At 49.1% G+C, this 14,377-nt stretch overlaps 1 protein-coding gene across 1 annotated transcript in view; it reads left to right on the top strand.

Annotated features, from left to right (window-relative positions):
- Positions 1-1,846: 1,846 nt before the first annotated feature.
- LOC149442037 (rab GDP dissociation inhibitor alpha-like) overlaps positions 1,847-14,377 on the top strand; it is a 66,829-nt gene continuing 54,298 nt past the window's right edge. Inside the window, exon 1 of the mRNA XM_089656594.1 lies at positions 1,847-1,891. Coding sequence (XP_089512720.1) covers positions 1,847-1,891 — 45 coding nt within the window. The remainder of the gene's footprint in view (positions 1,892-14,377) is intronic.

The following is a 14,377-nucleotide window of genomic DNA, read 5'->3' as shown; positions in this document are numbered from 1 at the left end:
GGAGATGACCAGAGACTGCAGACACAGTACAGGAGATGACCAGAGACTGCGGACACAGTACAGGAGATGACCAGAGACTGCGGACAGCACAGGGATGACCAGAGACTGCGGACACAGTACAGGGATGACCAGAGACTGCGGACAGCACAGGGATGACCAGAGACTGCGGACAGTACAGGAGATGACCAGAGACTGCGGACAGTACAGGGGATGACCAGAGACTGCGGACAGCACAGGGATGACCAGAGACTGCGGACAGCACAGGGATGACCAGAGACTGCGGACAGCACAGGGATGACCAGAGACTGCGGACAGCACAGGGATGACCAGAGACTGCGGACAGTACAGAGATGACTGCTGACCTTTGGGGAGGGAGGGGGAGCGGGTACCTGAATTTGACAGGTACCCGCTCTTACTTCCGCAGAGTTTTTTTTTATCTTACCTGTTCCTCGATCCAGCCGCGCGCTGTCTGCCCGGCTTCTGTAGTGTGGGCGCTCGTCGGACAGCCGGATGCCCAGTGCGCATGCGCGAGAAGCGCTGCGCTTTGTGATTGGTCCGGCGGCTTCTGGGATCTGTCATGTGTCCCAGGTACCGCCTTACCATTCACAAAGAGCACTGCTTCTTGTGCATGCGCACTTGGGACCCGGCTGTCACGCACACTACAGCCGGGAAGACAGCGCGCCGCTGGATTCTCCTGGCGTGCCCACAGATAAGTCTAGGCGTGCCGGCTGTGGCACGCGTGCCACGGGTTCGCCATCACTGGCTTAGGACTTTTGGAAAAGTCAGCAGTTAAGATCACCCCTAGCCATATCCTACAGCCCAATGCCTGGCCTCAACAACCTCCTTGTTGTGGTGCAAGACATGCTGGGGGCCTTTCGCTACACCACCATTTTTAAAACCAAGATGTTGCATCATGCAAAGGCCCCAGAATGTATAATATTCTGAAATGATGAGCCAAGGATCAGTGCGATATGATGTGACCAGGTTATTATAATGTAACGGAACCGGACCCTGACTGCACTATTTCCATTAGACCTCCGTATTTCCGTTAGACTCCCGATTCCCTGTCCGGACACCGATCAAGGACCCCACCGCTGACCATACAAGACTAGAGACCACCAGACTTGAAGGAAACCAGGAAATAGACTGCTTTATTTTAACACAGACACAAGATATAAACATTCAAGGGAACAACCCACCTCCCTGCATATGGACACAGGGCAGGGCAAACCAAATCTAGCAATCAGAGACACATCAGCAGACACCCCATCAGGAGGGCTGCTGGAAACACCCCCCACCAAGCCAATACACAAACACATACATCCCATAATAGTTTGCTCCCAAGCAATACACACAATAGAACAATGGGACCACATGGCAGTAAACAATGAACAACCCCCATATCAATATTAGAACATTTCACCCTGTGCCCCTAACAAGCACAGGGTGACTTACACATAATAGGGATATGGGGAGCTGAGACAGGGGTCTCCCCACCCCGCCAAAGGGGGCTGTGTTCCATCCAAAGTGACTCCCGTCACATATAAATTCTAAATAAACAATCTATACAATATATTTTTGTTTTCTCTTATAATAAACACATATGTGGACATTGTAGGGTCTCTAGGTGGGCAGTCCAAGGTTCCCCTGGGCTGGCTACAGGTGTGTCACTGCCTTGCTCATATGGATTACGAGCTCGTGGCCCAGCTTTGGGTTACTGGGGCGAGTGACAGGCTTATCAGCGTCTGGCAGATCAGATTAGAACAGCAGCTGGTATCGTGCGGTGTTATAGAGTGGAGAAAAACCACACGGAGCCACGGACGTGACTACCAGATACCATTCTGGCATGGAGGAAGAGTATGATGTCATTGTGCTGGGGACGGGGCTCAAGGTAGGAAAATTACTTTGAGACTTCTTCTGTCCCCCTTATATCTGTTATCACCTTCATGTCAAGTCAGTGCAATAACCCACAGCAACCAATCAGAAATCATTCTGAGCTGATCTGAAAGTTGCTGGAAACCTGATTGGTCACGCTGTGTATTTTTACTATTGCACTCTGCTCAACTGTTTTTTAAGGGAACAAATAGACACAAGGACTGGATTCAGATGATCAATAGACCAATCAGATTGGCTGTTAATCGATCTTTTGGATTGGTGAGGATGCTGTCAATACAAACGGGGTGCCCCTTAAACAGAGGGCCCAGTTTTAAAGATACACTTTTACAAAGGTCAATGAGAGTGCCAAACGGGAAAAATCTCAAAAACTTTCAGGCCCCATTCACACTTGAGAGTTTTGTAGCTTGTGGCTCGAAGCTCAAAGCTTAACAAGCAAAAAACCTATAGTTTCCAAAATGCTACAATTTTGGCCATATTAAATATATTTCAACATATACAGTCAGGTCCATAAATATTGGGACATGGACACAATTCTAAAATTTTTGGCTCTATACACCACAATGGTTTTGAAATGAAACGAACAAGACGTGCTTTAACTGCAGACGGCCAGCTTTAATTTGCGGGCATTTACATCCAAATCAGGTGAACGGTGTAGGAATTACAACTGTTTGTATATGTGCCTCCCACTTGTTAAGGGGCCAAAAGTAATGGGACAATTGGCTTCTCAGCTGTTCCATGGCCAGGTGTGTTATTCCCTCATTGTCCCAATTACAGTGAGCAGATAAAAGGTCCAGAGTTCATTTCAAGTGTGCAATTTGCATTTGGAATCTGTTGCTGTCAACTCTCAAGATGAGATCCAAAGAGTTGTCACTATCAGTGAAGCAAGCCATCATTAGGCTGAAAAAAAACAACAAACCCATCAGAGAGATAGCAAAAACATTAGGCGTGGCCAAAACAACTGTTTGGAACATTCTTAAAAAGAAGGAACGCACCGGTGAGCTCAGCAACACCAAAAGACCCGGAAGACCATGGAAAACAACTGTGGTGGATGACCGAAGAATTCTTTCCCTGTTGAAGAAAACACCCTTCACAACAGTTGGCCAGATCAAGAACACTCTCCAGGAGGTAGGTGTATGTGTGTCAAAGTCAACAATCAAGAGAAGACTTCACCAGAGTGAATACAGAGGGTTCACCACAAGATGGAAACCATTGGTGAGCCTCAAAAACAGGAAGGCCAGATTAAAGTTTGCCAAACGACATCTAAAAAAGCCTTCACAGTTCTGGAACAACATCCTATGGACAGATGAGACCGACATCAACTTGTACCAGAGTGATGGGAAGAGAAGAGTATGGAGAAGGAAAGGAACTGCTCATGATCCTAAGCATACCACCTCATCAGTGAAGCATGGTGGTGGTAGTGTCATGGCGTGGGCATGTATGGCTGCCAATGGAACTGGTTCTCTTGTATTTATTGATGATGTGACTGCTGACAAAAGCAGCCGGATGAATTCTGAAGTGTTTCGGGCAATATTATCTGCTCATATTCAGCCAAATGCTTCAGAACTCATTGGACGCCACTTCACAGTGCAGATGGACAATGACCCAAAGCATACTGCAAAAGCAACCAAAGAGTTTTTTAAGGGAAAGAAGTGGAATGTTATGCAATGGCCAAGTCAATCACCTGACCTGAATCCGATTGAGCATTTCACTTGCTGAAGACAAAACTGAAGGGAAAATGCCCCAAGAACAAGCAGGAACTGAAGACAGTTGCAGTAGAGGCCTGGAAGAGCATCACCAGGGATGAAACCCAGCGTCTGGTGATGTCTATGCGTTCCAGACTTCAGGCTGTAATTGACTGCAAAGGATTTGCAACCAAGTATTAAAAAGTGAAAGTTTGATTTATGATTATTATTCTGTCCCATTACTTTTGGTCCCTTAAAAAGTGGGAGGCACATATGCAAATTGTTGTAATTCTTACACTGTTCACTTGATTTGGATGTAAATACCCTCAAATTAAAGCTGATAGTCTGCAGTTAAAGCACATCTTCTTTGTTTCATTTCAAATCCATTGTGGTGGTGTATAGAGCCAAAAATTTTAGAATGGTGTCGATGTCCCAATATTTATGGACCTGACTGTATATATATAAATATATTTTGAAATATATTGAATATGGCCAAAATTGTAGTATTTCAAATATATGTCAATATATTTGGGAAGAATATTTATAATATATACTGTATGTTGAAATGCGTTTTTATTACAAAATATATGACAAATATTTTTCAAAATACATGCTATAGGAGGTGGTTAGAGGCTACTGGCATGCTAGAAGAGAGAGTTAAAAGTTAAAAACATACAACAGGAGATCGTCACAGACCACAGGCATGCTACAGGAGACGGACAGAGAATGGAACTTGCCACAGATGGTCAGGAACCACTGGCATGCTATAAGAAATAGTTAAAAATGAAGACGTGCTACACGAAATTGACAATGGGATTGCTACAGGAGATAGTCAGACACCTGGGCATGCTGTAACAGATGGTTAGAGACCACTGGCATGCTACAGGAGATAGTTAAAAACTGCTGACATGCTACAGAAGTTGGTCAGAGCCCATTGCTATGTTATAGGAGATGGTCAGAGACCGTGACTATGCTACAGAAGATGGTCAGAGACTGCAGACATACTAGAGGTGTGGTTAGAGACTCTTAACATGTTGCATGAGACTGTCAGAGATTGCTAAAGCTCACTGCCATTACACATAGTGTGAAAACATGTTTTTGCAGGCGCAACCAATGATGTCCATGGGGCCACAAATTGCTGAAATCTACCCCACAGAAGCTCTTGTACTTTTTTTCGCTTCACATAACGGAAGGCACAATGCTCAGGCAGAGCTGCTGTTAGAAACCATGGGGCCCCATACAGCCAACCTGACAGGACCCCGATTCCCCCCCAAAAAAACTGTTTATATTAAGCTTCAGATATAAATAGACTCAGCAAGTGATCAGTACCGATCACTCATTGTGTTCACTCAGGAAAGAAAGGGGCTGGCAAATGTTACATATCCAGAAATGTCAGGTATGTCAGTTATGAATAGACAAAGCAAGTGATCGGTACTAATCACTCATTGTGTTCACTCAGGAAAGAAAGGGGCTGGAAAATGTGACATATCCAGAAATGTCAGGTATGTCAGTTATGAATAGACACAGCAAGTGATCGGTACTGATCACTCATTGTGTTCACTCAGGAAAGAAAGGGCTGGCAAACGTGACATATCCAGAAATGTCAGGTATGTCAGTTATGAATAGACACAGCAAGTGATCTGTACCGTTCACTCATTGTGTTCACTCAGGAAAAAAAGGGGCTGACAAAAGTGACATATTTGCCGGACCCTTCCCCCATTCTCCATCCAGAAGCATTCTATTGTGTGCTGTGTAATGGAGAGGGGGAGGCCAGCAGCACCGTGGAGGCATGCAGTGGGCCTGGGCAGCAGGGGGAACAGTATGGTGCACAGGGAGGGTGATGGGTGCAGCGGGGGAGCAATTACTGGAACCAATCCCCTGTATGGGTCTCTCTGCAGCAGCTGAAAGCCAGCAAGAGGGAGAGGAGAAGAAGCCAACTTTCAGCTGCTGTAGAGAGAGCCGTACAGAGGATCAGTTCCAGTAATTGCCCCCCACCCCCATCATGCCGATGACCAAGGGCAGACTGACCATTCGGAAACTCAGGCACTACCTGAGGGCCCGGGGTCAGTATAGGGCCCCATGAGATGCCCCTGGTACCTTTCATAGGCTTTTTTGGGTGTGATTTGAGTGTGGGCGAGGATACAGGGGTCCCATGATCCCCTATTGCCCGGGTGCTCCATGTGTTGCCAGTCTGCCTCTGCTGATGACCCTCCCTGTCCATATCCAATCCACCCCCCCTGCTGGCCTGGGCCCTGTACAGGAGGACTGGTGGTACCCCCTTAACCATGACTCTGTGCTCAGGGGTGCACAGGATCATTCAGAATAATGTGATTCTTCATCTTGAGCATTGGCGCATTCAGTGTAAAAATGGCACAAATGCTTTATGAATTGGATGCAGTACATTAACACAAAGGGTCAACGCCAAAAAAATGGTGCCGCGGCTTTATTGAATTCCCCCCAGCAGGTCCGGGACACGGGGTGGGCAGGGGGCGCGGCTGCCCTGGGCACTGTGGTATCATGTGAGGTAAGGGGGCGCTGCGAGGAGATTGGGGGGAGAACTGTGTTGGGAGGGGGAAATCGGGGGGGGGGGGGGGGTTTGGGATGGGGTAAGATTTGTTCTAGGAGGAGAAATTTGGGGAGGGGTTGCTACTAGTGATAGTTTGTTGGATTAGTGTTGGGAGGGCAGGTGGGGGAAGAGGATTCTTGCTAGGAGAGGGGATTTGGAGTGGTATATGGTGAGGGGGGAGGGGATTTGTCCTAGGAGGGGACATTTTTTGGGAGGTGGTGGTGCTTGTAGGGATAATTGGGCTGTATTTGTGCTAGGATGGGGGATTGAAGAGGGGTTTGGAGTGGGGGATAGAGGATTTGTGCTTGAAGGGGTAATTTGTTTTTGGGGGGAGGGGATATTTGTGCTGGGAGGGAGGATTTCAGCAGGGGGCAAATTTGTACAAAGATTTGTGCTGTGAGTGGGGATAGGGGAGACAAAGATTTGTGCTGGGAAGGGGGGGGGGGCAAAGATTTGTGCTGGGAGGGGGGATGGGGGGGGCAAAGATTTGTGCTGGGAGGGGGGATTTCAGCAGGGGGGGGCAAATTTGTACTTGGAGGAGGGTGGCTTTTTGGGGGCAAGCATGCAGATTAGTGTTCAATTTTTTTTTGTGCTGAAGGAATTAGGGGAAAGGGAGAGGATTTGAGCTGGGAGGGGTGATGGGGGGGCAAAGAGTTGTGCTGGGAGGGAGGATTTCAGCAGGGGGGCAAATTCGTACTTGGAGGAGGGTGGCTTTTTGGGGGCAAGCATGCAGATCAGTGCTTGATTTTTTTGTGCTGCAGGAATTAGGGGAAAGGGAGAGGATTTGAGCTGGGAGGGGACAAAGATTTGTGCTAGGAGCGGGGATGAGGAGGACAAAGATTTGTGCTGGGTGGGAAGATGGGGGGGCAAAGATTTGTGCTGGGAGGGGGGATTTCAGCAGGGGGGGCAAATTTATATTTGGAGGAGGGTGGCTTTTTAGGGGCAAGCATGCAGATTAGTGCTCTTTATTTTCTGTGCTGAAGGAATTAGGGGAAAGGGAGAGGATTTGAGGTGGGAGGGGGGATGGGGGGGACAAAGATTTATGCTGGGAGGGGGGATTTCAGCAGGGGGGCAAATTTGTACTTGGAGGAGGGTGGCTTCTTGGGGGCAAGCATGCAGATTAGTGCTCGTTTTTTTTTGTGCTGGAGGATTTAGGGGAAAGGGAGAAGATTTGAGCTGGGAGGGGGGATGGGGGGGGGGAACAAAGATTTGTGCTAGGAGAGGGGATTTCAGCAGGGGGGAAAATTTGTACTTGGAAGAGGGTGGCTTTTTCTGGGCAAGCATGCAGATTAGTGTTTACTTTTTTTGTGCTGAAGGAATTAGGGGAAAGGGAGAGGATTTGAGCTGGGAGGGGGGATGGGGGACGACAAAGATTTGTGCTGGGAGGGAGGATTTCAGCAGGGTAGCAAATTCGTACTTGGAGGAGGGTGGCTTTTTGGAGGCAAGCATGCAGATCAGTGCTTGATTTTTTCTCTCTCCCCCTCTCTCTTACCCCCCTCTCTCTCTCTTCCCTCTCTCTCTTACCCCCCTCTCTCTCTCTCTCTTCCCTCTCACTTCCTTCCTTCTCTCTCCCCCTCTTCTCTCTTTCTCTTCTCTCTCTTACCCCCCTCTCTTCCCTCTCACTTCCATCCCCCCCTCTCTCTCTCTTCCCCCCTCTCTCTTCCCCCCTCTCTATTCCCTCTCTCTCTTCCCTCTCTTCTCTCTCTCTCTCTCTCTCTCTCTCTCTCTCCCCTGTTCCCTCTCTCTCTCTTCCTCCTCTCTCTCTCTTCCCCCTCTCTCTCTCTTCCCCCTCTATCTTCCCCCTCTCTCTTCCCCCTCTATCTTCCCCCCTCTCTCTCTTCCCCCTCTCTCTTCCCCCTCTATCTTCCCCCCTCTCTCTCTTCCCCACTCTATCTTCCCCCCTCTCTCTCTTCCCTCTCTTCTCTCTCTCTCTCTTCCCTGTTCCCTCTCTCTCTCTTCCCCCCTCTCACTTCCTCCCTCTATCTTCCCCCTCTCTCTCTTCGCCACTCTATCTCCCCCCTCTCTTCTCTCTCTCTCTCTTCCCTCTCTTCACTCTCTCTCTTCCCTGTCCCCCCTCTCTCTTCCCCCCTCTCACTTCCCCCTCTATCTTCCCCCTCTCTCTCTTCCCCCCTCTCTCTCTCTTCTCCCTCTCGCACTCTTCTCCCCTCTCTCTCTTCCCCCCTCTATCTTCCCCCTCTCACTCTCTTCTCCCCTCTCTCTCTTCCCTCCTCTATCTCCCCCCTCTCTCTCTTCCCCCCTCTATCTTCCCCCTCTCACTCTCTTCTCCCCTCTCTCTCTTCCCTCCTCTATCTCCCCCCTCTCTCTCTTCCCCCCTCTATCTTCCCCCTCTCACTCTCTCCCCCCCTCTCTCTCTCCTCCCTCAAGTCACATGGCATGCAAATCGCACCCAGTGCGACCGCAGTATAAAAGTAGCTCAGCATGAGCCTAATTCAGGGACAAGTTCATGGCAGGCAGATGAGGTTGGCTCATTCTTCACCAATTTTAGCAAAATCTATGCATTCCAGGGAATATTGTCCGGCCCCCAAATCTAATCTACATTCATTGGATGGGAGGTTTTGCCGATTCTTTTGTTTGTGGTTTTGATTGAATTGGATAATAACAATAAAGTGTGAGTGGCCACCATTAGATCCACCAACAAGTGTTTAGTAGAAGGACCTGCTTGATTGGATGCAGACTGACTGGACAGTTTAGGTAGGTCCCCTGATATTACATAGTATTAGTAAATCTAAAATTGATTGTACAGAGATCACATTCATACATTGTGTATGGTGAGCCTCATGGTGGCCATACACACTTCGATTTTACTATCCAATCAATGCGTGATTCAATCAGAATGATCGCATTCATCAAACAATTGCCTAGGCGTACCTTTCCTTCCGATTGTTTTAGACTCAAGTTCGATCAGATATGATCAAACAGAGTTGAACGGTCAGGGGAGAATATTATCGATTGTCTTAGATCAGGGGTCTCCAAAGATTTTAAACAAAGGGATAGTTTACTGTTCTTAAGACTTTGAGGGGGCCAAACTGGGAGAAAATAATGCCCCATCATTGGTGTGAGTGGGAGGAAGATTGCCCCATCATTGGTGTCAGTGGGAGGAATAGTGCCCCATCATTGGTATCAGTGGAAAGAATAGTGCCCCTTCATTGGTATCAGTGGGAGAAATAGTGCCCCATCATTGGTGTCAGTGGGAGGAATAGTGTCCCATCATTGGTGTCAGTGGGAGGAATAGTGCCCCATCATTGGTATCAGTGGGAGGAATAGTGTCCCATCATTGGTATCAGTGGGAGGAATAGTGCCCCATCATTGGTATCAGTGGGAGAAATAGTGCCCCATCATTGGTGTCAGTGGATGGAATAGCGCCCCATCATTGGTATCAGTGGGAGGGATAGTGCCCCATCATTGGTATCAGTGGGAGGAGTAGTGCCCCATCATTGGTGTCAGTGGGAGAAATAGTGTCCCATCATTGGTATCAGTGGGAGAAATAGTGCCCCATCATTGGTATCAGTGGGAGGAATAGTGCCCCATCATTGGTGTCAGTGGGAGGAATAGTGCCACATCATTGGTGTCAGTGGATGGAATAGCGCCCCATCATTGGTATCAGTGGGAGGGATAGTGCCCCATCATTGGTATCAGTGGGAGGAGTAGTGCCCCATCATTGGTGTCAGTGGGAGAAATAGTGTCCCATCATTGGTATCAGTGGGAGAAATAGTGCCCCATCATTGGTATCAGTGGGAGGAATAGTGCCCCATCATTGGTGTCAGTGGGAGGAATAGTGCCCCATCATTGGTGTTAGTGGGAGGAATAGTGCCCCATCATTGGTATCAGTGGGAGGAATAGTGCCCCATCATTGGTGTCAGTGGGAGGAATAGTGCCCCATCATTGGTGTCAGTGGGAGGAATAGTGCCCCATCATTGGTATTAGTGGGAAGAATAGTGCCCCATCATTGGTGTTAGTGGGAGGAATAGTGCCCCATCATTGGTGTCAGTGGGAGGAATAGTGCCCCATCATTGGTGTCAGTGGGAAGAATAGTGCCCCATCGTTGGTATTAGTGGGAAGAATAGTGCCCCATCATTGGTGTTAGTGGGAGGAATAGTGCCCCATCATTGGTGTCAGTGGGAGAAATAGTGCCACATCATTGGTATTAGTGGGAAGAATAGTGCCCCATCATTGGTGTCAGTGGGAGGAATAGTGCCCCATCATTGGTGTCAGTGGGAGGAATAGTGCCCCATCATTGGTGTCAGTGGGAGGAATAGTGCCCCATCATTGGTATCAGTGGGAGGAATAGTGCCCCATCATTGGTATCAGTGGGAGGAATAGTGCCCCATCATTGGTATCAGTGGGGGGAATAGTACCCCATCATTGGTATCAGTGGATGGAATAGTGTCCCATCATTGGTGTCAGTGGGAGGAATAGTGCTTTATCATTGGTGTCAGTGAGAGGAATAGTGCCCCATAGTTTGGGTCATTGGTAGGAATAGTGCCTTACTGTTGGTATCAGTGACAGGAATTATGCCCCATCATTGGTGTCAGTGGGAGGAATTATGCCCCCTTATTGGTATCAGTGGGAGGAATAGTGCCCATCATTGGTGTCAGTGGAAGGAATAGTGCCCCATTGTTGGTATCGCTGTGAGGAATTATTCCACTTTGTTGGTGTCAACTTGATCAAATATGCCCCACTGTTGATATCAGTGGGAGGAATAGTGCCCTAGGGGCCAGATAAAAGCAAGCAAAGGGCCACATCTGGCCCCTGAGCCACAGTTTGGAGATCACTGTCGTAGATCAATAGGCAGTATTGAGATGCTTTGTTCATTAATATGATTGTATTTCAGTCAATCAGATTGTGATATCACAGTGATGTGTTGAAGAACGTACGATTGTAAATTACGACTTAAAGAGTTACTAAACCCCCAACAGTACAATCAGTCTGTAGATGCAGTAAAGCATGCTTGTTATACTCACTGTGGAACCTAAGGGGTTAATCCTCTGCATTTTGTAAAAAGGCTGTTTGATCCTGTCTTCGCTGATCCTACCCTTCTTCTACTGTCCCCAATCCACTTGCTGGTAGAACGGAGCCTTGGGGGCAAACTACACATGCTCAATGTGGTCTGACAAAAGTGCTAACTCTCCAGCGCCTCAAATGGGCCAATACCAGGGAGAGGCGAGGGTTCTGATGTGTGAATAACCTATGGATAAAGTCCCGGAGATGCCGCCCTCCTCAGATGGGGAGATCAACGAGCTGGAAAAAAAGCACACAGGTGGCGCATTATCCAAGGTTTATTAAAATGTATAAAAAAAAAAGAAAAAAACTCACAAACTTAGAGCATAAAAAGCCTGTAAGGCCACAGAAATAGCCAAAATGGTGGCAGAGTGTCCAACTGGTGGTGTGGTTGGTCTTCTAACGCGTTTCGGGGACGCCTCTCTTTCCTCAGAGCTGCCACCATTTCGGCCATCTTTATGGCATTGCAGGCTTCTTATGTGCTAAGTTTGTGAGTATGGTTTGTGTCTTTTTTACACATTTTAATAAACCTTGGATTGTGCGCTAGGTGTTTGCACCACCTGTGTGCTTTTTTTCCTTTTTTTTCAGTTTGGTGTGCATTGCTAGAGAGTTGCTTGTGAGAGTGCATGTGATCTGCACAGGGCCAATCAGGACTGTCCAGACAGAGGATCAGGGGTCATGCAGCCACATAGGACAATCAGGGGAGAATGAAAACACCTCCTACAAGATTAACCAGTGCTCAGTTGGATACTGATAGAAGACACAAGACTGTTATATACTGCTGATGAGAAAAGGTATTTAGCAGTTTATATTTACTACAATAATTGCATTTCCATGTTGTGTGTACTGTGGGAGAGCGGATATAGTGAATGCGGGGTCCAGAGAGAGCGGATATAGTGAATGCAGGGTCCGGGGAGAGCGGAAATAGTGAATGCGGGGTCCGGGGAGAGCGGAAATAGTGAATGCGGGGTCCGGGGAGACCGGATATAGTGAATGCAGGGTCTGGGGAGACCGGATATAGTGAATGCGGGGTCTGGGGAGAGCAGATATAGTGAATGCGGGGTCCGGGGGGACCGGATATAGTGAATGCAGGGTCCGGGGAGAGCAGATATAGTGAATGCGGGGTCTGGGGAGAGCAGATATAGTGAATGCGGGGTCCGGGGGGACCGGATATAGTGAATGCGGGGTCCGGGGAGAGCAGATATAGTGAATGCTGGGTCCGGGGAGACCAGATATAGTGAATGCAGGGTCCGGGGAGAGCGGATATAGTGAATGCAGGGTCTGGGGAGACCAGATATAGTGAATGCAGGGTCTGTGGAGACCAGATATAGTGAATGCAGGGTCTGGGGAGACCGGATATAGTGAATGCGGGGTCTGGGGAGACCAGATATAGTGAATGCGGGGTCCGGGGAGAACAGATATAGTGAATGCAGGGTCTGGGGAGACCAGATATATTGAATGCAAGGTCCTGGGGAGAGCAAATATAGTGAATGCAGGGTCCTGGGGAGAGCAAATATAGTGAATGCAGGGTCCAGGGAGACCAGATATAGTGAATGCAGGGTCTAGGGCAGTGATGGCGAACCTTTTTGAGCCCGAGTGCCCAAACTGCAACCCAAAACCAACTTATTTCTTTCAAAGTGCCAACACTGCAATGAAACCTGAATATCGAACTTTTGGTTTAGAAAAAACAACTCGTACAGTAGTGCAAACTAATTAACAGTACAGGGATGACCAGAGACTGCGGACACAGTACAGGGATGACCAGAGACTGCGGACACAGTACAGGGATGACCAGAGACTGCGGACACAGTACAGGGATGACCAGAGACTGCGGACACAGTACAGGGATGACCAGAACTGCGGACACAGTACAGGAGATGACCAGAGACTGCGGACACAGCACAGGGATGACCAGAGACTGCGGACACAGCACAGGGATGACCAGAGACTGCGGACACAGTACAGGGATGACCAGAGACTGCGGACACAGTACAGGGATGACCAGAGACTGCGGACACAGTACAGGGATGACCAGAGACTGCGGACACAGTACAGGGATGACCAGAGACTGCGGACACAGTACAGGGATGACCAGAGACTGCGGACACAGTACAGGGATGACCAGAGACTGCGGACACAGTACAGGGATGACCAGAACTGCGGACAGTACAGGGATGACCAGAGACTGCGGACACAGTACAGGGATGACCAGAGACTGCGGACACAGTACAGGGATGACCAGAGACTGCGGACACAGTACAGGGATGACCAGAGACTGCGGACACAGTACAGGGATGACCAGAGACTGCGGACACAGTACAGGAGATGACCAGAGACTGCGGACACAGTACAGGAGATGACCAGAGACTGCGGACACAGTACAGGGATGACCAGAGACTGCGGACACAGTACAGGGATGACCAGAGACTGCGGACACAGTACAGGGATGACCAGAGACTGCGGACACAGCACAGGGATGACCAGAGACTGCGGACACAGCACAGGGATGACCAGAGACTGGGGACACAGCACAGGGATGACCAGAGACTGGGGACACAGCACAGGAGATGACCAGAGACTGGGGACACAGCACAGGGATGACCAGAGACTGGGGACACAGCACAGGGATGACCAGAGACTGGGGACACAGCACAGGGATGACCAGAGACTGGGGACACAGCACAGGGATGACCAGAGACTGGGGACACAGCACAGGGATGACCAGAGACTGGGGACACAGCACAGGGATGACCAGAGACTGGGGACACAGCACAGGGATGACCAGAGACTGGGGACACAGCACAGGGATGACCAGAGACTGGGGACACAGCACAGGGATGACCAGAGACTGGGGACACAGCACAGGGATGACCAGAGACTGGGGACACAGCACAGGGATGCTGGGTCCGGGGAGACCAGATATAGTGAATGCAGGGTCCAGGGAGAGCGGATATAGTGAATGCAGGGTCTGGGGAGACCAGATATAGTGAATGCAGGGTCTGAGGAGACCAGATATAGTGAATGCAGGGTCTGGGGAGACCGGATATACTGAATGCGGGGTCTGGGGAGAACAGATATAGTGAATGCGGGGTCCGGGGAGAGCAGATATAGTGAATGCTGGGTCCGGGGAGACCAGATATAGTGAATGCAGGGTCCGGGGAGAGCGGATATAGTGAATGCAGGGTCTGGGGAGACCAGATATAGTGAATGCAGG

This window comes from Staurois parvus, unplaced genomic scaffold (genome assembly GCF_062004578.1).
Source record: "Staurois parvus isolate SC_StPar_1 unplaced genomic scaffold, SC_StPar_1.0 ptg000920l, whole genome shotgun sequence".
NCBI lineage: Eukaryota > Metazoa > Chordata > Amphibia > Anura > Ranidae > Staurois > Staurois parvus.
This window is presented reverse-complemented; position numbering and strand designations above follow the sequence as displayed.